The sequence below is a fragment of the Mya arenaria genome, chromosome 15 (genome assembly GCF_026914265.1).
Source record: "Mya arenaria isolate MELC-2E11 chromosome 15, ASM2691426v1".
NCBI lineage: Eukaryota > Metazoa > Mollusca > Bivalvia > Myida > Myidae > Mya > Mya arenaria.
In genome coordinates, this window is record NC_069136.1 from 37723024 (window position 1) to 37748190 (window position 25167).

The following is a 25167-nucleotide window of genomic DNA, read 5'->3' on the forward strand; positions in this document are numbered from 1 at the left end:
TGTTATAATATGAATTATATAGAAAAATATATCATGATATAATTTCATTATGAGGAAGTCACTTATTATAAACAATAATTTTCACAGAGTCTGATCAGCATTATCAGAGTTATCTTACTGCAAGTTAGCTCAGTGGCTGAGGATAAGCTCAGGAGTAGAGGCTTCGCCCAAACATAGCAGTTAAGCACAGTAGAAGAGGGTCAACTCAGTAGAAGAGGGTTAGCACAGTAGAAGAGGGTTAGCTCAGTAGTAGAGTGTTAGCTCAGTAGTAGAGTGTTACCTCGGTAGTAGAGTGTTAGCTCAGTAGTAGAGGGTTAGCTCAAGAGTGTTAGCTCAGTAGTAGAGTGTAAGCTTAGTAGTATAGGTCTAACTCATTTGTAGAGTGTTAGCACAATAGTAGAGAGTTAGCTCAGTAGAAGAGGGTTAGCTCAGTAGTAGAGTGTTAGCTCAGTAGTAGAGTGTTAGGTAAGTAGTAGAGGGTAAGCTCAGTAGAAGAGTGTTAGCTCAGTAGAAAAGGGTTAGCTCAGTAGTAGAGTGTTAGCTCAGTAGAAAAGGGTTAGCTAAGTAGTAGAGTGTTCACTCAGTAGAAAAGGGTTAGCTCAGTAGTAGAGGGTTAGCTCTTTAGAAGAGGGTTAGCTCAGTAGCAGATGGTTAGCTCTTTAGAAGAGGGTTAGCTCAGTAGAAGAGGGTTAGCTCAGTGGTAGAGGGTTAGCTCTTTAGAAGAGGGTTAGCTCAGTAGAAGAGGGTTAGCTCAGTAGTAAAGGGTTAGCTCTTTAGAAGAGGGTTCACTCAGTAGTAGAAGGTTAGCTCAGTAAAAGAGTGTTAGCTCAGTAGAAGAGTGTTAGCTCAGTAGAAGAGTGTTAGTAGAAGAGTGTTAGCTCAGTAGAAGAGGGTTAGCTCAGTAGAAGAGTGTTGGCTCAGGAGTAGCAGAATGAGCTCAGTAAAAGAGGGTTAGCTAGGTTGGAGAGGGTTTGCTCGGTAGTGGAGGGTAAGCTCTGTTTTGTGCTCAGTATAAGAGGAATAACTCAGTAAAAGAGGGTTAGCTCAGTAGTGGAGCATAATCTCTGTTTTCAATTTGGAGAGATAGCTCAGTAGTGGTGGGTAAATTGAGAAGTGAATGGTTAACTCAGAAGTATAGCACCTGTGACAAAATTATCTCATGAATGAAAATTAAGTATGAGCTATAAAATCTACCTCATACAAATAAAAACACTATCCTATTGCGTATGAGCCACCCAGCTCTTTGATATCAACATGCTTAGCATGGCAGACACAATTAATTACATTTTTCTCTGCAAAAACATGCTAAACAGAGTGTGTTTTTTTATTAAAACAGGTGTTTTGTGTAACTCTAATTTTTGCCAATTTACTGAATATATTTTCTTAGGTGTGTATGTATAGGTATGACATTAATTAATGTTGTTTTAAGAAGTTCTTTGAGAAACGCAATTGAGGAAGGACTTCATTTGCTACTAGAGGTTACGGGTACGTAAGGTAGTTAATTTATTTGGCCAGTATATCATGGGCTTCCGACAAATGAGAGTGTAAGACTTGATAGGTTGTGGAGCATAGTGCACGTCTACAGAATGGGACCCTAGTTAGAGCTACCCCCCCCCCCCCCCCCCCGGTTCTTTAAAGCTGCACTCTCACAGATTGAGCGTTATGACAACTTTTTTTTTTTTTGTAGTGGACTGACCCAATTTGTTCGAAAATGCATATAAACCAGTCATTTAAGACTTTAACTGACAAAAAATTAGATCGCAGATTGAAGTTCAAAAGATGATGACTTATGCATTTTTCTTAAACCGTTAGTAACGTTTGGAACGAAAATGATCTTTTATCAGCAGTCTTTTATCACTGATTTGCAGATAAAAAAATTGCTCATTCCCCGACAAAAAATAAAAAGGTTGTAAACACGGTAAATTTGTGAGAGTGCCACTTTAAAATAAGGACCCATATCTAAGTTCACCACCTTAAGACTCAGCTTTTGAACAAATGCAACAGCGTCTTTTTACACTACACAAGTATACCAACATTAAAACAAATGATATAATCCAAATAATGGCCAGCCAAATTGTTGCATACAGTTTTTTTCCACCGGGGCAACTCTGAATAACTTCTGGCAAATGCTTAATGATAAAATAGCAACTCTCAGATCAGAGTCGCCATTTTTTTACTCTGAGCCTGGTTCAATTGTTTAGAAAGCCATCGACATGTGAGAGGCATGTTAGAGAATGGCTTAATTTCACAAGTTTTGCACTATAAAATCACCCAGTTACAAAGGCTTTAATAACCATACTTTTTTCTACTTTTTATAAACGCTGTTTCATAACATCGCTGATTACATTTGGAAAACCAAAAGTATAATGAGAGAGGAACAGAGGATGGCAATTTCTATTTTTTATGATTATCACCTTTGGCAGTGAAAGTTCAACTATTATGAATATAATTCAGAAAAAAATATATATCTGGAGGTTATTAATTATCAGATTGGATGATGGCTGGTTAGAATTTTCATCTAAAAAACTGTTCCATCTCGATTAAAACATTAATCACCTCTGGCAGTGATAGTTAAAACACCTGGATTAAGAGAAGAGAGGGGGGGGGGGGAGGGGGTGCAAACTCAATGAGTTACTTTTTTCCTCTTCAACTTAGCTTCCTCTTTCATACATTATCTGAGAAGAATATTTCTTTTACAGTTTTGATCCTATTCATTATAAAACTTTAAGCTTTACATGTTTTTCGTTTACCAAAATGAACTAATTACAGTTTATTTTACAATTAAAAAATATATTATTGTCCTGATCATGTAGTTGATTTTCTTAAAATTCTCAGGACTTTTTAAATGAGAAATTTTGCATAAGTTATACTAAAACAAAAATAGTGAGATAAGCTTGAACCTGTTATAAGGGACTTGAGAAATTGGGGCAAGGGAGGTGAGGGGTTGGAGAGTGATGGTTGGGTACATTTAGCTCAAATTGCACTTTTTTTTCCTCTACAACTAATCTTCCTCTTTGATACATACACAGATAAGATATGTTTCACAGTTAAGAAAGGAGAGAGTGCGAAGGCAGGGATTTGGTTTGGGTGGGGGCGGTTAAGTTATGGGGTGGGGGAGGTTAGGTGATGGGGAGGGGGGAAAAGTCGATCAGCTGCATAAAAAATTCATTTTTTACCTCTTCAACAACAATCTTATCCTCTGTTTTGATACATTCACAGATCAGGTATATTTCATACTCAGGAGAAGAGAGTAATAGTCACCCTTGGGGTGTGATGTCATAGGGGGGGGGGGGGTGCAGGGACTCTACCGGTTTTCGTCTTTATCTTAGCTTCGTCTTTGGTACGATCACAGATAAGATTGTTTACAGTCACAGTCATGCGGAAGATTTACAAGCAAAGTCATTGTGTTTCAGCCTGTCACGAAATCCGAACTGACAAAGCAAAAAAGTGTATGATATTATTTGAATATTAAGTGAAATTCATGTCAAAGTTAATAATTTTCCTCAAAAGGGTAACCATGGTTCCAATTACTGAAATATGATATTTTCTTACACTATTAAGAAAAATATCTTTCATTAATTCCATACTGCTGATATCTGAGTAACAATCACAGATTAAACATTAATAACATCCGGAAGTTCTCGACCTTAACAATTAAAGATTATATCAATGGCCAATTAAATGTAACTGTATGTGGTACAGTAAACTTAAAATTGGGAAAACCTGCGACATACACTTTTCAGCCTCCCTTATCTAAGGTGCTAAGGGTATCAGTTTAGGAGCGGGAGGTCGAAGGTAAGAGCCCACAATTAAATGATCAATCTAATGATACTATGTAACAGTAAACTTTGTGTAAAATTGGGAAAACCCGCAACATACACTATTCCACCTCCCTGGCCTTTGATGCTTAGGGTATCAGCCTAGGAGCAGGAGGTCGAAGGTCTGGGCCCAAATGGTAATTTACATTTAACTGTGTAACATTAAACTTAAAATTGGGAAAACCTGGAACATACACTATCCAGCCTCCCGCTGGCCTTAGGTACTTTTCTAAGGGTTACATACTCCTAGGAGCAGGAGGTTAAAGCTTGGATCCCACAATTAAATGGCCAATTAAAAGTAACCGTGTAACAGTAAACTTAGTTCAAAATTGGGAAAACCTGCGACATACACTATTCAGCCTCCCTGGCCTTAGTTGCTTAGGGTATCAGCCTAGGAGCGGGAGGTTGAAGGTTGGAGCCCATAATAAAATGGTCAATTAAATATTTTATGTGAATTTTTTGAATATATTTGAGGATATTTATTATATGCTTTCTGGTGGTTAATAGAGATTAATCTGATATTTTTTACTGTTTTGAATTTTAAGCCATCTTTTGATTCCAAATCAAATGTCAGTGGGCAATAAGAGCTAGGACACAATATCAACGTCATTTCTGAAATGACATTATGTACCACGATTTTTTTTTTTAAATTATAATTTAATTCCAATTTAAGGCATATGATAAAAAAGACAAGGCAGTCCAAAGGACATCTATATCCTCTGCCATTGTTTTAAAGTATATTTTGTTTTTCTCGCAACCTGAGTGGTATGTTGAATCTGACCAAAATTGTACACAACCACTGGTCAAGAGTGGGAATATAGGAAATACAAGTTGTTTGATCAGTTACCTAAATATTAATGCATCATTAATGCATAATTAAGTTATAGCGCAGAAACGAGCAATTGCACTCTGACCTTTAAATGTCTCGTATGACCTTGACCTTTGAGGTATGGACCCGGGTCAAGGTCACTGCACATCGTCTCACATGAGGACAACATTTGTACCAAGTAATATGGTAATCCATCAATGCATTTATAAGCAAGTTATAGTCCGGACACAAAATGTTACGGACATTTTATCATTAATTAAAAATACTCATTTATTTAGGTTAATATTTTGTTATCCATACCTAAATCATTTTATCAAAGCTGCACTCTCACAGATTTACAGTTTTGACAACTTTTTATTTTACGTCTTTGAATGAGCCAAATTTTGCGTGAATATCTACAAACCAGTGATTTAAGACTGCTAACAAGAGATGATGATTCAGATCGCAGATTTCATATTCTGTTCTAAAATTAATGTTTTATGGCTAAAAGCATTACTAAAGGTTCAAGAAAAATGCATAAAACATCAATTTTGGAACTTAAATGTAAAAATCTGCGATCTGATTTTTTTGTCAGCAGTCTTATATCACTGATTTCCAAGCATTTTGGCATATATTGGCTCATTCCAAGACAAAAAATAAAATAAGTTGTCATAATGTTCAATCTGTGAGAGTGCAGCTTTAAAATGTACTTAAATTAAAAAACATCAACCTATAGTGTTTGTCTTTGAGAAAGAGATACTGCACTAAAAAAAATCCTTACAGTAAGCAGAGGACATAGGCCCCAGCCAGAGACTCTGAATCCCGCACGAGGAAACTCCCATTATCCTTGGTGTTGGTAAGGTACAGCTCCGCTTGAAAACGTGTGATGCCCTTATGGAAGAACGCCCCCGACATTCTTGTGTGAACCTCACGTAGGGGTGGCCTTTTGGTGTACCTAAAAATAGAATAATAAGTTATGTCACTGAAAGTAGGAATTAAAAGGCCCTTAATAAGGTCTAAATCAAGAATACTCTGATCATGTGTGAGACCCCCTATCATGTTGAGGTGGCCTTTTGGTGTACCTAAAAATAGAATATTATGTTAGGTCACTAAAAGTAGGAAAAGCCCCTTGATGAGGTCTAAACTAAGAAATCTTTGTAATGTGTGAGAACCCTCCCCCCACGTGATGGGGGTGGCCTTTTGGTGTACCTAAAGATAAAATAATAAAGTTATGTCACTGAAAGTTAAGAAAAAGACCTTTAATAAGGTCTCAACTAAGAATTCTTTGAAAATGAGTGAGAACCATTATTATTATTATTATTATTATTATTATTATTATTATTATTATATAATAATGAAATTGCAGATAGTCAGCTATTTTAAGTACAAGGCTTATTATTAAGGATTTAAGAAATTTCAGATGGTGTTTAAAGGTTTGCGTACTGTCACTTATCCAATACACACTCCTTGCGTCAGATTTTGCATGTTAATCATTAAGATTTTATTTCATGTCATCCAATTATTACCTATAAAGATTTCTTTAATGGACACTGAAATGATCCTTAACCTATTTCAGATATTTCAAGAAAACAATTTCCTCTACCACTTTTATCCAGTCATAAAATACATTTATTATCGTAACAAATCAACACCTATTTACACTTACACTCCCATTACCAGTTTCATCTCTTACTTTTAATTTTCCCACCTTATTAATGTCAAAAACAGGCGCCATAACTTCTCAAAGTATGATTAGTTAATTAGCATTTCAGGTGGGCAAAACAAATTTTCTGTTTCGACTGTATGTATAGGTATATATCGAAAAGCTTTCTGTAAAAAAAGTTGATAAAAATCCATGATAATCTAATATAATTGAATTATGGTCAATTGGTACCCCATATTCGGCGACAATCAATTATGAACATAAATAATCAATTATCATCAAAATTTATTATTAAACAATAAAATACCTGTGATTGATATTATTTGCCTAGTAATTTTATCATATACTCAAATTTGTGCTATAAATGTAAGAAGAAAAAGATTTGATTTTCTCCATGGTGTAATGTTACACCTATTTTGAATAATACAAGACATCAAATTTAAAGCAATGAATATAAGAGTTATTTTGACCAATGTTAATTATGAAAAAACACATTCAATTATTTTTCGATTCGATGATCGATTATTGTTTTCCATTTCAATTTGATTATCGATTATGAAAATGGCCCAATTATCCAGCAATAAATTATGTTAATTTCTTTGTCTCGATTAATCCAGTGAGCATGATTACCATTGTCAAGTAAAAAAATATAGCACAAGCACTCAACAAAGCCGTTGCTGCACTGGTTTTCCTGTTTTCCTGTCTTGTTCAAAATTTGAATTTTATTTAGCAGGCCTTGTTGAAAGTTTTGATGTGAAGAAGGGTAATTATTTGGGATTGTTTTGAAAACAGTAGTTAAAATAGCAAGACTTGAAGAGGTATGGATATTTTTGCACAACAGTAGCATGTGTACTAAGTTTCCGGCAACTGTCTGAATAAATTTTGAGTAATGACCACAAGTTTTAAACTCTTTGCATGATGTATGTTGCTGCATAATGTATGTTGCAACAGCTGCTGACGATGACACCACACTTTGAAGTTACCTGTATATACTTTCTTTCTTTCTTCTGAAATGTGCAGCGAGGGTATGATTTTTTTGTATATTTTTCCCTTGCCGATTCTATCTCATGCACTTTCCATGTTTTTGTAAAACAATATCTTTTCATTTATCTACAACAAAACAGACAGATCTGGTTTATTTAGTGCTTCAGTCTCAGATAAGTGCTTTTTCCATCTTCATGTTATTTCTTTGCTGCAGATTCAATCATCGCCTTGTTATTGAGAAATCATCAGAACTCTCCAGTTTTGGAGGAGGCATACTGGATCAAAGAGCTGAGCATGACATTATTTTGACAGGCTAAGCATGTCTTGAAAAACTCTCTCACAAAGTCAATTCTCCGAACAATCTAAAATTCATATATTAGAATACTAACTTTGTAAACTCTGTGTGCTTAATTTGAGAGTTTTTTTTACAAATATATATACTTATATGTCTACTGCAAAACCTAATCTGATCATAATATAGTATACACTTGTAGAACACTGGGTACTGAGAGTGCTGTGTACTGGATACTCGGAGTGCTGAGTACTGGGCACTCGGAGTGCTGAGTACTCAGGGTACTCAGAGTGCTGATTACTTGGTACTCAGAGTGCTGAGTACTGTGTACTTTGAATGCTGAGTACTGGGTACATGGAGTGCTGAGTACTGGGTACATGGAGTGCTGACTACTGGGTACTCGGAGTGCTGAGTACTAATGTTAACCCTTGCAGATAAACTAAGCAAGACATACTTGTCAATCTGCTTATAAAAGCACAATCGTAATGCCTTTTTGCAACAAAGAGACAAATTGAAAAGCTTCAATTTAATTGGCCGGTTGATGTGGAAATGCATGGATTCTTTATGGCTGTCCCCCCAGCAGTTAGTTCCACTATCATAATTATGTATTGCTGCCAGTGGCATACAGCTTTATTTAGTTTATTGACTGTGCAGGCTATAAGTGTTGCAATTTATTTGGAAATGAATTGGTGGTTTTAGGGGCAAAGGAAAAGCCACCATTATTTAATGCTCTAAAACCTTCAAATGCTAAGTTCATAATAGCAAACAGTTGCATAATTGCTTAACACTAAATATTAAAGATCAAACTTGATTTACACTAGGTCAATCCATGTATCACTCTTCTGCTCTGCTATCTGTACAGGGCCTATATTCATGTCCTGTCAATGGCTTGAGTCTGAGTCTGAGACTCAGACTCAAAAATGCAAAATTTTAATGGAAGTGCAACGATGACTTTACAGGTTCAAAGAGAGAATGATACAGTCGAAACTCACTATGTCTTAACACTGTTATCTGGATGTACAGGGGCAGTGATTACAAACAGTTTCAAGTCTTAGTTTACACTCAAGACTCAATATGGCGAAACTTGAACATTTCATTGTAATTTTCTCTCTACCAGAGCATTGATGGTAAACTTTGCTGAAATATATTACTGCTTAAAAGTTTTACTATTATCAACATAAATTTTGTAAAAAAATGGAGTAAATATGCCTTTTTATCCTTTATAAAAATGCTTATCTAAATCTGAGTCTAGACTTGGACTTGAGACTGTTCGTAATCATAGCCCCTGGTCATGTGAACTTTTTTTCGAATGTGTTGGGTTTAGTTATTTATGTTTTGTATATCGGTAAAATAGATTTTTCGTTATAATCTCAAAGTATCTCCCAAGGTCCCAATGTCTTGGCATAAAAGTTTTTATTGTATGTAACAAATCTCCATTTCCTGTTCTACAACTGTTCATGCATACATATAGATATTTGGAAACATTCATGAATCTCTTTTCTGAGCCCGAGTCTCAAATTCAGACTGAAGATGCTTGTGAATATGCAGCAACAGACAACAATTATAAGGACGGGCCCATTTGAAATAAGCTTTTAATGGAGCATCCTTAGGTTTGCAAGATTTGAATATTATACATTTGGAGCATACGTACCTCTAATCATGTTTGAATGTTCCCCGAGTTTCCATCGATTAAAACCAAAGCAAAAACCATAGTTTGATTTATTAAAGTGATAATGGAAATGTCTGGCACCTAACAGAATCATCTAGTAAAACAACCCTGAAAACCAGGACTATTGTCTTTCAGGGGAAGATTAAATCGTGATAAAGGGAGATAATTCATTAATGAATTGACGGCGAAAAGATACAGCTATCCATCAATTGCCTTTGAAACTTCAATCAAGACAGGTTTTTTTAAATCTCAGATTGCATGTAGAAATAAAAGTGGTCTTTAATCATTTATAATTCTGACGGTTTGAAAGTAAACAGCTAAAAGAAGATGAATGATACTATTACATTGTGAAACAGGGTATTCCATTACGTAAAAACCCAAAATATTCCATTTCATGAAATCAGGTATTTCATTAGCTTAATCCAGGCACTCCATTATGACCTGGGCTAGATTTTAGCACTCGCACACTCCCAAAATGCGAGTGAAAATTGAAAAATTTTAGTTGAGTTTTCAGGTAATTGTTAAATTTTGAGCGCAAAATCTTGGAAAAATAGCGAATTTCGATTATCAATATATAGAATATACATTAACTTTCAGTATTGTATACTTTTGTTCTTACCTAAGAAGATCCAAAACTGAGAAATTGTCTAATAAAAGTATGACAATATTTCAGAAGACTATTAATGGCAACCACAAAGATTAAAAGTCCTTATTATAATAGTGGCCTTGAATGGAGAAAAACGTTCATACCTTAAAATTGTACTTGAAACTAATAAATACATGTGTTTTATGCATTATCATTCACCAAATGTTTTTCATCACCTTTTAACCATTTAAACCAGAGTTCACCTCTGCAAAGATAAATACTATAAATGCCAATGTTATGGTCTGCTCTTGAAGACCACTCACTTCTGAGAAGATTTCTCTGGACTTAAACTGTTCCAGACACAAGCTATGATGATGATGATATATAAACATAATTTTCCTTGGATATTAATCATAATTTGATTATTAATATTTATTTCTCCTCATAGATCCAGCGTACTGTAAGTCAAGTCATGAGCTTAAAACATACATTAACTTACTTCCTGGTTTTCTAATTAAGTTACCTCACCTAATTCTAAGCCAGATATCACATCTACATGTACATATAGATTAATAAGTAATCATTAGTTAGATGACACAAAGTAAATTTTTAATGAATAAGAATGGGCGGAGTGAGCGTAGCGAACGAGCCATTCTTAACCATTAAGAAATTACTTCATGTCATCTAACTGACTTAAAGAATACAACCTCATTGGCTGATACATTGACAACGTAAAAGCTAATGCAGGGAGTGGTCATCGGATGAGTTGCAGTGGGCGGACCTTTAAACACCCGCAAAAAGGTGAAATATTCTTAATGATTAAGTCTAGTAGTACGGGTTTAATAGGGTTAGGGGAATTTCATGAACCTTTTTCGCAGGGGACTTAATGTTTGCCTATCTGCAATTTCATTGGCTCAGAATCTAAGTTATATTCTAAATATATTTAAAGACACAAAAAGAGATATCAACAGACAATAAGACACAAAGACAAACAGCCAAATTTGGACAAATAAACACTTAAACAGACAGCCAGGTAGACAGACAGACATATGTAAACAGAAACAGACATTGCAACCAGTCTGACACATTGACAGACATAGATATAGACACTCAGTCACAGACAGGCACACAGTCCTGCATACTGAGTGACACCACAGACAGATACACAGACAATACACACAGACAGACCAACAGACAGGCACACAGTCCTGCATACTGAGTGACACCACAGACAATATATACACACAGACAAACTGACATGCAGGGACACAGTCCTGCATACTGACAGACACCATAACAAATACACTGACAATACACACAGGCAGACAAACTGACAGGCACACAGTCCTGCATACTGAGTGACACCACAGACAGATACACAGACAAAACACACAAACAGACAAACAGACAGGCACACAGTCCTGCATACTGAGTGACACCACAGACAATATATACACACAGACAGACTTGGAGACAAAAAGACATGAAAGTCAAAGTTAAAACATCCAAAAGGCTTATCATGCTTAACAAATTATCACATCATTAATCATAACTCACCCTTAATTACCCAAGTGTTCTATTTCTCAGACAATTTATTATCTGGGGTATCTGACACCATACTAAATCTGATAACTTCTTGAACACCCCTCATTAAATATCTTTTGAAACAGACCATACAACATAGATAAACTATGTTCAAACAAATCCTATGAGCAACCTTGAAAATTGCCACAAAGATATCTCTTAATCATCACAAAACAAAGGCAGGTATACCATTATAAAAACTTGGAAAAAAATCATGTTGATAAGCAAAACAAGATAAAATCAACAACAAAAAATATCTTCCACTTATCACTGCCAAGATGAAAAGGACATGAATGTTTTTTTCAACCATTTTCATGATGCCATGTGCCCTATGGACCATAGGAGACCGAAATCGTTTATTTCTGTTTGTCTTTGATGTGAAAAAATAAATCATAACAGTTGTTTCTGGGTTAGCCATTACTATACATTTAGGTCAAGTTTAAAAATCCCTACTGTACCAAAAGCACAGGGAGTGGATTCTTTCAAGCTTGTCGGCCAATTAAATGAAGTTATCTTTTCTGACCACTTTAGGGCCCAACTTTGGGCCTCAATTCCCTATGTAAAAACATAAACATTTTTGACAAATGTGAAGAAAAAAAATTCCCTGTTTTTATGTTTTGAAAAATATATCTTATTTTTGATTAAAATAAATGAATCCCAAACCCTTTATATATGTTTGTATATCCTAAAATAAATAATTTATTTCAAATTCTTTTTGACCTATTTATTTTTTAAAGCATTTTTGCTTATAATTGGATGAAAATTTGAAATTCCCAATTTTAGTCAAAACACATTTCTCCTAATGAAAACGCCCAAGCCCCATTCTCATTGGTGAGGAACAAAACACTGAAATGTAAACCGGCAACAAAAAGTGTATACTGAGTAATGGTTCATATTAGCGCAATGTCATTTGAAACTTCTTGAAAGATTTTGAGGCTATGCTCATAGGTTTCAGCATAATATGGGGCGGAAAGAACTTGGCTGGCGTACTTATTAAACTCTTTGGAGGATGGGGGGGAGGGGGGGGGGACATGCTCTTTCTCTCCCAAGAACCAAATAATATATGCTCCAAATGTGGTTTTCATGGTTTTGAAGGTAACCTCCCTCAACAATATTTTGGCTAATTTCAGTCTAAAATGGAGAATTCAGAGGTTTAATGAAGTAAGAGCTAAATTAATGTTCCCTTTCCTGCTGGGTATCGAAAAATTTGTAATATTTCTGCCACAATGAAAAGCATCACATCGACTTTATTCTTCAGAAAATACAAAACAGATCAGTTCAAAATGCTTGTTCAAATTACCAGTATAAGTTAGTTATATTGTAAATTTTGGTTTTCTGAACAATTCGGTCAATAACCCACCAAATATCAAGAGTTGTAACTTGCCTAATGGTTTCTTGGTTGTCAAAGCTTCTCTATGAATGATTAATATAAATATGTCCCCGTGATCCTGAGCAAGTGACATGAGCATAAACACTATTAAAAATAGGAAAATACCATCATAATACAGACATTTCCAAACATCTGCAGTGCATTATCAGCACACAGAAACTGTTAGTAATTTCTTGTGACAGTAAATTCTACATCTAGAAATTTGAGACCTCCAGAAACAATAAAATACTGGAACATCTGTATGCATCCTGTGAAAAGAAATGCAAAATGATGGGCAAAAAATAAGAAATATTTTTTGCTTATTTTGTGCTGAATTAAACCATTTAGCCCTGAGCTGCATCATATAAATCCAAATACTTAAATTTTTCCTGTATTCAATAGGAAACTTAGATAGAACTTAAATTTAAGATTAGAAACTAAGTGTTTTGATTTGCCTCTATATTTAGCTGACCAACAGGCAGAATGGAATCATTGAGGCATGTCTAAGGATAAGGATAAGATCAATATTGAATACTGACAGACTTATTTGCTTAATAAAGCAAAAATAAACAACAACTTTCTTAGTCAAACAGTTCATGCAATTGTCTGTTTACTTAAAACCACAGTCAACAGTGCATGTGCATTTTTCAATATAACCCACTTAAAATGAATCCAAGTTATGAATAAATTAAACAAGTTTAATATAATTGGCAGTTTAACTTCATTTAAAAGGGAGTGAAAGAAGTTAAATCGGTGTGGAAATATGAGTTTAATAATATTTTCTTACAATTTGTATAAACCTTAAACAAAGTGCTTTCAGTAAAAGAACTGCTATAAGGAAGAACACACAAAAAAGAAAATGGTCGCAATAGAGTGATTTATAAGTGATGTATGAAAATCCCCCTTGTTGAGAAAAAAAAGCCCTACTTTTCAGACCAAAATCCCTGTGAAAGGCCTTCCAAAAATATTGCAGAAATATGAGATATTGATTTTTTTTATTAGAAGTTAAGTGTTTAAAATCGCCTTAAATTTGATTGATTGAAATAAAATGTTGAACTAGGTTCTGTATTAGTCCAAACCAGAGCTGTCACAGGAGTGACGAATACCCCCAAATGCCGCCTGGACACAGGAATGGCAAACCATTCCTTTGAAAATAGGCCATAACTCCAAGTTATTGGGCAGAAACCATTTTTCTATTTTAAGTAACAGTGACCTTGACCTTAGCCCCTCCCCCCTCAATAGCAATCCCAAACTAGCTATTCACATAAGCTACCTACACACCAACTTTCGTCAATATCTATCAATCCTAACTAAAGTTATTGGGCAAAAACCATTTTTCTATTTTTAGTAACAGGCGACCTTGACCTTAGCCCCACCCCCCTCAAAAGCAATCCCAAGCTAACTCTTCACATAGCTACCTACACACCAAGTTTCATCAATATCTGTCAATGCTTACTAAAGTTATTGGGCAGAAACCATTTTTCTATTTTAAGTAACAGTGACCTTGACCATTTTTCTATTGTAAGTAATAGTGACCTTGACCTTAGCCCCTCCCCACTCAAAAGCAATCCCAAGCTAGCTCTTCACATAAGCAACTTACACACCAAGTTTCGTCAATATCTATCCATGCTAACTAAAGTTATAAGGCAGAAACCATTTTTCTATTTTTAGTAACAGTGACCTTGACCTTATTCCCACCCCCCTCAAAAGCAATCCCAAGCTAGCTCACACCAAGTTTCATCAATATCTATCAATGCTAACTAAAGTTATTGAACAGAAACCAATGTTTGACGCCTGCCCGCCCGTCCGCCCACCTGCCCAACGACATCCTCAACATCCTCATTCTAATAACCCGGTTTTCGTTGAAAACCTGGTTAAAAATCTAGCAAATATTTTCATTAGCCTTTTGAAAAAAATCCCTCGTTTTCTTAACTTTAAAATCCCTTAGGGAGGTCTCCAAAAATATGGCAGAAGTATTGTGTATATGTTATATTGACATTCAAGGCTCTCGGGAAGAGTTAAAAATTCCCTAGTTTTCTAACCATTTCAATCCGCTCGGGAGGTCTCCAAAAATATGGCATCAGTGTATCTGACTTGAAGATATGAAAGTCAATTATTTACCACTGCCAGAATCAGCATGAAAGAGCCAATTAATCTACAATTTCTAAATCTCAACATCTCGAAAATATTTCATACTAAAGATTGGATTCTTCTATTAATTGGTTAAATTTTGTCTTAAAGTTTCATTTTATGTTACACAAAGCAAAAAGCAATAAACTCGCAAAAAAATTGTAACTGTATTATAATCAAGTCAAAATAAAATCAAGTCAAAATAAAATTAACCTTTTGTAAATATTAGAAAGTTTCAATCAAGTTAAACATAGAAAGTACTACTGAAGCAATAATTTTATATAATTATTTTAGAATGAAGCCAACAAGTTATCTTTGCTCTCAGAATATGTCACTTTTTAAGAATTCTTTGTTTTCCATTTTTCCTATGTTGGATGTGTTGTCTGACAAATTATATACTGTCGATATTATCGCTGTTAGATTGGCATTTTATTCATTTATAGACAATGATGTTCCCATTTAACTTTCAAGTGTAGGTGGCATTTGAACTGAAGGACTTTAAGCATGAACATTAACCAAGGGCAATTACTCTAAAACTAAGAAGGCAAGAGTAACTGCACTGCACTTGCTCTCCATGAGATCTATCTACATATGAAGTTTCAAGTTAATAACTCTTATATTCTACAAGATATGCACAGGACAAAACTTTAAGCATGAAAATTAACAAAGGGCAATAACTCTTATAAATATAGAAGCAAGAGTAATAGTTTTGTGCACTCAATGAGATCTATCTACATGTGAAATTTCAAGTTGATACCACTAATAGTTTACGAGATATGCCCTGGACCGCCACTGCCACCACCGACAAAAGTAACCCCTATATGTCTAGGTAAGGCGAGACAATAATAATAATTATGATAATAATAATAATAATTATGATAATAATAATAATAATGATAATGATAATAAAAATAATAGCAATAACAATAATAATAACAATAATAATATCAATGATAATGATGATGATGATAATGATAATAATAATGATTATGATAACAATAACAATAACAATAATAATAAAAAAAATAATAATAATAATGGCAATTTATCGTTATAATTCTATTACCCTTTGTTTGAATCCCACGGCCATCTCGGCAGATTGTCCACCATACCACAAAACAGCATTTTCAATTTTCAGTTAAATATAACAATTCCAAGTTGCTCATATAAATTTATGCTAGCATTTATCACATAACCAATTAAACAAACATTTTGTTTATATCATTTTTCCACAAATACCACCAAACACCAGTTTTCAGCTTAAAATAATAAATACCAATTTTATTCCAAATCCTCACAGTCTTCTAGGCTTAAATGATTAAACAAACATTTTGTTAATGTCATTTGCAGGCATTCTTTGATAGCTATGATTGCTTTTCTGCAGCATCGGACTGCAGTTCTATACTGCACTTTTGTGCATCCAACAATGATGAATCACTGTATTTCATCAATTAACACAAAGTGCTTTGTATATTTACAAAATTTGAAAGGCCGCTCATGAAACACAATTAAACAATATTTCTTGGAATGTTTTTTCATAAAAGCTGTCAAATTCATGAAAATTCAAGTGCAAATTTCTAAAATCTAATTACTTTTGATGCATTGTGTAATGCTTCACAAAGCCTTGCATTTGTTTTCATAAATCAAATGAATTTATAAAAGCCATAAACTTGTTTTAAAACAAAGTTGTTTCAATTCAGCAGCCAACTAATGATGTGTAACCTGCTGCAAAATTAGTCAGCATTTTGTCGATGTACTGCATGTTTTTTTTAAAGCAATCATTCTTTGAAACCAAATGAAACCACATGAATTTCTAGAATGTTCTGTTTTTTGTCTCTTTTCAATATCACATCAACACCAATGTCTTGAATATCACATCAACACCAACATCTTAAATATCGCATAAACACCAACAGTTTAAATAACACATTAACACCATTATGTCTTAATTAGATATAACTTCTAAAATATCACGTAAACACCAATATGTCTTAAATATCACATATAAACCAACACCTTAAATAATACCGGTATATCACATGAAAATCAACATCTAAAATATCACATTAACACCAATATGTCTTAAATTGCACTTCAAACATCAACGTCTTAAATATTCCTGCAGCTCCAATAAGTTCTGAACATTTCCAGGAGTCCAAACATTGCACAATTCAAGTCATATCATTTTCCTCTTTAAAGGAAAATTTCCTTGTTGTTACAAGAAAGTCAGACAATTATGGATTATCCAGATTTCACCCATGCCCTGATTTTTTTTGTGATTTATCCAGAATATTTCTTTTTTATGAAATGGTCATAGCTTATTGACAATTACATTCAGACATTAGCTTATCTACAAACAAATTTTATTAAGGCCTCACTAAGTGTGCCAGAATTATGATCATGGAACTTGTCTACTGTATCTTACAGTGAAAACTATGTTTTAGACATAGAAGTAAACTCAATCAATGGCAGCTTTGCCTTAAAGTATATAACAAGCTTGTCTGAAGTGCTTTTGCATTTCTTAAGCCTTGGATTAGTTGTATTGGAAGTTCCCCTAAAGCCTCAGGGTTTTCTTAGAAAGAATATAACTGAATTTAGTTTTGATCATAAATCATATCAAAACCTATATTTTTTTGCAGACTTTTACAACTTCAATCTCAACTGAAACCATATCAAGGCTATCATGCAGATAACATTTTTTTGCAGATTTTTCAGTCTCTGTGGAAATTGTACTGGTTCAAATCAAGGTGCAATATGCATTATTGGATACAGGTGGAGGAGTAAGGAGGGGGTGCACCTGGCACAGACTGCCCCCGCCCCCTCTTAAATTGTTCAAACAGTCCTTTCATGTCCCTGATGGTAAAAAAGTTAAAACATGAATTATCAAAATACTCCAGTCAGTATGCACAATGCATTCATATGATAACTAGATTTGTCACATAAGTGACAGATACCCCCAAATGGCTCCTGGACACAGAAATGGCAAACATTTGCTATTTCTTAAAAAAGAGGCCATAACTCTGAGGTTATTATACAATGCATTTCCACTCATCATTCTTGACCAAAGTATGTTGAATAAATAAAATTTATTGAGTAATTTAGAAGTTACGCTGCTGACAAGAAAAAAACAAGAGGGCCATGATGGCCCTAAATTGCTCACCTGAGTAAAAGTGTTTAACCTTTGTAATCAATATAGCTTGATATTTGTTTTCAAAGCTGTACATATGATCCAAATTTCAAAACTGTAGCTTCAAAAATAAGAAAGTAGGTCAAAAGGTCACCTGGTAATGTCAATTTGATATTTGTTTTTAAGCTGTACACATGCTCGAAATTTCATAACAGAGACTTGAAAAATAAGAAAGGTCAAAAAGGTACAATAAAGGTCATCAAAGCAGAGTATTAATATTTGTTTTCAAAAAGGTACACATGGTTAAAATGTTATTGCTGCACCTAAAAAAATAGAGTAGGTCACAGTCAAGGTCATCTGAGGACAATATTGATATATGTTTTTAAAACTCTACACATGGTCCAAATTTCATTGCTTTAGCATCCAGGTGGCCCCACAGTGCCTAGTGTATGCGGTGGTTTTGTATTTCGCGCCGAAAATAGCCGGGAATGGGCCTTACCTAGAATGCCCCTGGGTTTGGCGGGGATTTTACCACCAGTTTGTCAATGCAGGTCGGGATTTTACCCGGGATGGCTGGACCAAAAGTCAAAGTCCCCGCTATTCTCCAGACCTGGGGGCCGTGATTACAACTGACTAGTGCATTAAAAACACAATTTGTAATCTTGGGAAACATTTGAGCTGAAGTTGTTTACATTTAGATATTTACATTTATGTACTGTACCTTACTTGAACATACTTTTGAATAAAGTTCTCCTTTACGACTTATGTCTCGTTAGTCTTATGGATGAATAAGAAGTGTTTAAGAGTCCTTATGCAACCAGTATTTCATTTCTTTATTCATCAATATAATAGAGTCATGTACCTTTTACGTGTTTCAAGGATAATAATAAACAGAAACTTGCCTTCAATCAAAATCCAATATACAGGCAAGTGGCTAGAAAATTCTGATTAGCACTAATGCAAAGTGCCAAGAATGTCTAATAAAAACAATTAGTTTCCAACTGGAAGCATTATCTGGTTTATAACAGAAGTACTTTCAAACAGCTTAAAGATTAAGTTCACTTACATTGCAGAACATGTTTAAAAAAAGTATCAATTCGTTGCCAGCAAGCTTATATGAACACACGCAAACAAGATTGGGGAATGACCACATAAATAGGAATCTGCCGTGGACCCCAAATAGACATGGGTCATGAAAACACCAGCAAGCTTTCACAATTAACACACAAGACTGGGTCATAAACACACCAACAGGTATATATAGGTGCATTAACACACAAAACAAGGCTGGGTTGTAAACAAACAAAAAACCTTGGGTCATAGACACACTAAATGACCTTGAATCATGCACACACACACACACACACACACACAGCAAGCTTGGGGCATAAACACATAAAACAAGCTTGAGCCATAAACACTCTTAATTAACAGTGGTCATGAACATAAAAAACAAGCTTTGGTCATAAACACATAAATAAAGCTTAAGCCATGAACACTCTAAACAAGTTTGGCCATAAACACACAAAACTAGCTTTGAGATTGAGCTCACAAAACAATCATGAACCATAAACACTATAAACAAGCTTGGCCATTAACTGAAGAAACAAGCTTGCCCATGAACACAGGTATCTAAAGACTTGGCCATAACACAAAAAATAGCTTGGCCATGAACACAGAAAACTAGCTTGCCAATGAACACAGAAAACTGGCTCGGCCATTAACACAGAAAAATAGCTTTGCCATGAGCACAGAGAAATAGCTTGGCCATGAGCACAGAAAAATAGCTTGGCGATGAACACAGAAAACTAGTTTGCCCATGAACACAGAAAACTAGCTTGGCCATTAACATAGAAAAATATCTTTACCATGAACATGAAGAAATAGCTTGGCCATGAACACAGATACTAGCTTGGCCATTAACACAGGAAAATAGCTTTGCCATGAGTACAGAGAAATAGCTTAGCCATGAACACAGAAAATGAGCTTGGCCATGAACACAGAAAAATAGCTTGGCCATTAACACAGAAAACGAGCTTGGCCATGAACACACAAAAATAGCTTGGTCATGAACACAGAAAATTAGCTTCGCCATGAACTAAAAATAGCTCTGGACATGAACACAAAAACAAGATTTCATAAATAAACACACAAAACAAGCTTGGGTTATAAACAATTAAAGATTTGGTAATGAACATTAAACAATTGGGTCATAAAAACAGAAAGCAAACTTGGGTCATGAACACACAAATGAAGATTTGGTAATGAACATGAAAGAATTGAGGGTAATGAACAGAAAACAAGCTTAGGTCATTAACATCAAAAGAAGCTTAGGCCATGAGCACCAAAATTAACTACCGGTAAGGTCAAGAACATCAAAGCGAAGCTTGGGTCATAAACACCAAATCAAGCTCGGGTCATAAACACCAAATCAAGCTCGGGTCATAAACACCAAATCAAGCTCGGGTCATAAACACCAAATCAAGCTCGGGTCATAAACACCAAATCAAGCTCGGGTCATAAACACCAAATCAAGCTTGGGTCATAAACACCAAATCAAGCTCGGGTCATAAACACCAAATCAAGCTTGGGTTATAAACACCATTATAAGCTTGGGTCATGACAACAGAAATGAAGATTTGTTAATGAACATAAAACATGGTTGAAAGCTAGCCGAATTAAAAACCTGAAAATTAAGCTGGAGGGCTGGTGCTAAGTGTATTAGTTCTGAATCAATGATTCATGCCAATTTTCTCTTTCCTAGTCTGCAATGAAACATAGATTGCAGAACTTTAAAAGTCATGTGTGTGTGTGTGTTGACCAGGAATTGGGTATAAGAAATTTCCAGAACTGCTGTAGGTGACATTAATGAGTAATTTTTTGTAGAGTTGAAACAGTTTCAAGATATGATTCATATCAATTTATTCTTTATTACATCATCAAACGTCAAAAGAAAAACAGAATATGTACATAATACCTTCCTTTGAGCATACAAAGATCAACCTGAGGTCATGAACATCAAAACAACCTGAGGTCATGAACATCAAAACAACCGGAGGTCATGAACATCAAAACAACCTTGTGCCACAAACATCAAAACAACCTGAGGTCATGAACATCAAAGCTCAACCTGAGGTCATGAACACCAAAGCAACCTTGAGGTCATGAACATCAAAACAACCTGAGGTCATGAACACCAAAACAACCTGAGGTCATGAACATCAAAGCACCCTGAGGTCATGAACACCAAAACAACCTGAGGTCATGAACATCAAAGCAACCTGAGGTCATGAACACCAAAACAACCTGAGGTCATGAACATCAAAGCAACCTGAGGTCATGAACATCAAAACAACCGGAGGTCATGAACATCAAAACAACCTAAGGTCATGAACATCAAAGCAACCTGAGGTCATGAACATCAAAACAACCTGAGGTCATGAACACCAAAGCAACCTGAGGTCATGAACATAAAAACAACCTGAGGTCATGAACATCAAAACCACCTGAGGTCATGAACATAAAAAAAAACGAGCTCGTGTTAGTTTAAACTTTTTATTTTTACAATGATCATGAAACAAGCTATTGCAACTTAAATAATCACTCTGGATGGCACGATGCTGCACGAGAGTGTGGTCATGTGTTGTTGGGGAAACCGGAGTACCTGGAGAAAACCCACTTGTCCGACTTGGTGACCACAAACCAAACTCACATACGCCTAGACCGGGAATTGTACCCGGGTCGCCTAGGTTAGAAGCAAGTGCACAATCCACTGCGCTAATTGGACAACCTCCGGTTATAGACATACAAAACAAGGTCACAATAGGGCATGCATTCAAAACAAGCTTTTTATACTCTTCCCATTAAACAAGCTTGGACATGAACACTTAATGCAGGCTAAGGTCATGGACATAAAAAACAAGCATGAGTCATGAACAAACAATTTATAAAATGACATGAGCACAAAAAAACACATTTTCGCACACAAAAAACAACAAATAAACATGCTTGGGTAATGCAAAGCTTTCGTGTAACATGTCTAAAACTACTGTTGAACCACATCATAAGATATGATTGATGCATGCTTGTCCTCTCAATATAAAAACTTTTATCTCAAAACATGATATTTTATTATATAAACAGCAACCTCCCATCTCAAACCTGACACAAATTGGGTACTTATTTCCTTTAACCTAAATGTTGAAACATTTATCATCTCGACCTTATCCTGTAATTGGCAGAGTGAAGATGTAGCACTTTTATTTATTTATTAGGCCACTTAAAATTGTCATTTTATCTCTCGAATTCCACTTAACTTTTTCTGAGCTGGTTCAAAAACATTATTTTCAAAATTTAAGAATACAAATAAAATTAATTAACTAATATTTAGAACTAAAGTACCTTAAAAAATAGCAAATAAAATTAATTAACTAATATTTAGAACTAAAGTACCTTAAAAAATAGTTCATTATTTACATTATGTATATTTGCCCTTTTGTCTATTTAAATCGCTTTAGTTTATTTGTGACCATGGTCTGTAGTTAATTTGTTTATTAAAGATTATCAAAGTCCACCCACGCCTCTTGGCTTATTGCTTGACCCTGCCATGACACCATCACAACATAAAATTGTTTTTTATATGAAGTAAGTTACATGAGATAGAACTAACTGCAATTCCCGATCAAATCTAGACATTGAAAGACTTGAAGAAACAGAGTGAGATACAAGAGATCCAGGTGCGATACCTTAACTCTTTTGCAAATTAAGAGACCTCTTGATTCTATAACTACTCAGTGTATTAAGCACCGTTAACATGAGTTACAACTTTCCTGGGTTAGAGTTAGAACCAAAACTGAGAATACCACTTTTTCAGTACTTGTAACCCTTTTAATGCCTATGTAGCACTAGGCAAGGGAGCTAGCTACTCAGTTACCATATCTAAATTTCTTTTGGTTTGACGCAGCTGGGGTTTGAACCAGAAGTAAATGCTCTACCACTGAGCTATCCGGGCAGTCGACCATGCCAGGGCTGTACATACGTATTGAATTATCTAATTCTAAGAGTAGAACCTGAGCGCTTTGCTGGGACTGTAAAATGAACTGGCCAATTGAATGGATAAAATCACTGAGGCATGTCCAAAAGGAGAAGTTTAAGAACTATACTGAATACTGAGCCCCAGTGTTAGGGTTAAAGCTGCACTCTCACAGATTTGCCATTTTTACAACTTTTTTATTTTTTTGTCTTTGAAAGTGCAATTTTTTGCGTAAATATCTGCAAACTAATGATAAAAGTCTGCTGACAAAAGATCAGATCGCAGATGCTCATATTTCCGTTCGAAAATTAATGTATTGTGGCTTAAACCGTTACTTAAGGTTTAATAAAAATGCATAAAACATCAATTTTCAAAGTTAAATATAAAAATCTGTGATCTATTTTTTGTCACCAGTCTAACTGGTTTCCATGGATTTTTGCAAAAATTGACTAGTTCCAAGACAAAAAATAAAAAAGTTGTCAAAACGCTCGATCTGTGAGAGTGCAGCTTTAAGCTATATTCGCAAAAAGGTTCAATGATAGGTCACATTCATCACGTTTATTGACATACACATAATACAGGGCTTTTTCTTACCAATTTGAGACAAAGAATTTTGAGACCCCAGATCTCAACGAATCGGAAATTTTGCAACGTAAAATTTACAGACTTGGGAAGAAATTTCAGGCCTTTTTTGTTAATTTGGGACAAAGTACTAGAGTCTTTCAAAATCGAGTAATAATTGGCAATATTTGAAATCAAGATAATCATTTTGGGCAACATTTCTCTAAAATAAGTGTATAAAACCATGAATGTCAACCAAAAGTGTTGATATATGTATATATAATGAATTGTTCTTGCGCTAGAACACCCGGACAAGGTGAAGGTCAAAACTTTTCATGACAGCTATCTCATTTGGGATTTTTTCTTTAAATTGGGAAAAAATATACATAATTGGCATTGGGAATGGGTCAGATATTCTGACCTGTGGGATCAGCAGAAAAACGCCTGTTAGTGAATCAGTGTCAATTAGGAGAAGTGCCCCCTTGAGGGGCGTGGGACTAAAACCCATAACTTCTTTGGTGCTTTGTGGATACCTATACCATTCAACAATCTCTCTCCTCGTTTGAATCATCTTCACGTCTGTTGCCTGATTCAAATCCTATTATTAACTTCACCAAGAAGAGATTTTCAACGGAAGAGATGCACTGTTAAAAATACTGTCGACTAGCTTAGAATCAAACAGCTGAAATGGCTTGAAGGTGTCTTTATCGAAAGGCCGTTATTGTACGTAACATTCATCACTTTTATCTATATATACATAACGTACAAGCTCATCTTTCAAGAAATACATAATAAATAACGTGTTATTGTTTGGCCACCTATCAGCACTTATCTTTTTCAACTCAATCAAACCATGTTTTAATCAGTTATATAGATACTCCCCAATTATAACAAGCTGTTAACAACGTGCACATAAGATAAAGAACAATGAAAAAGCGATATAATGCCAATTCCAAATGATTACATTTATCATGGTTAATGAATAACATATGATAGTTGTTATATGAAAAGTATTATGACACAATTATAATAATCAAATACCTCATTCGATCAGTACTCAACAAAAATATAATTTTTCATTAGAATGGTGGGGGGCGAGGCCTAACCTGTTTTGGGTCCAGGGGCCAGATTCAATAAACACCTTAGATTAGAATTAAAGTATTTTGATTGGCCTGTATTTTTAGCTGACCAATAGGCTGAATGAAATCACTGGGGCATGACTTATAGGATAAGGATAAGATGAATATTGAATATGATCGCAGGGGCCTGTTTCAATAAGATGTCAAAGTTGTAAACCTTTTGCTGCTTTCAATAGGAGTGCTTTAAGAGACACCACTAAGGTTATGGGCAGAATCTATACGATAAATGTCCTTAATGTATTTTTATTGAAACACAGTTTACGCCTAAAACGGAGTAAGGCTTAGAAATTGTAAGCTTAACGATCTTTATTGAAACTAATAAATTCATTAAAATGATGATTTACAAGAACCAAGACTTTCTCGCTTTAGTTCAATAATGGTCTTTAAGTCAGTTGATATCTCATG

General features: G+C 34.9%; 1 protein-coding gene across 1 annotated transcript in view; it reads right to left on the reverse strand.

Annotated features, from left to right (window-relative positions):
* Nucleotides 1–25167, reverse strand: part of LOC128219345 (phosphatidylinositol 3,4,5-trisphosphate 5-phosphatase 2B-like) — a 48888-nt gene that overhangs the window by 11551 nt on the left and 12170 nt on the right. The window contains exon 3 of the mRNA XM_052927154.1: nucleotides 5408–5581. Coding sequence (XP_052783114.1) covers nucleotides 5408–5541 — 134 coding nt within the window. The 5' untranslated portion in view covers nucleotides 5542–5581. The remainder of the gene's footprint in view (nucleotides 1–5407; nucleotides 5582–25167) is intronic.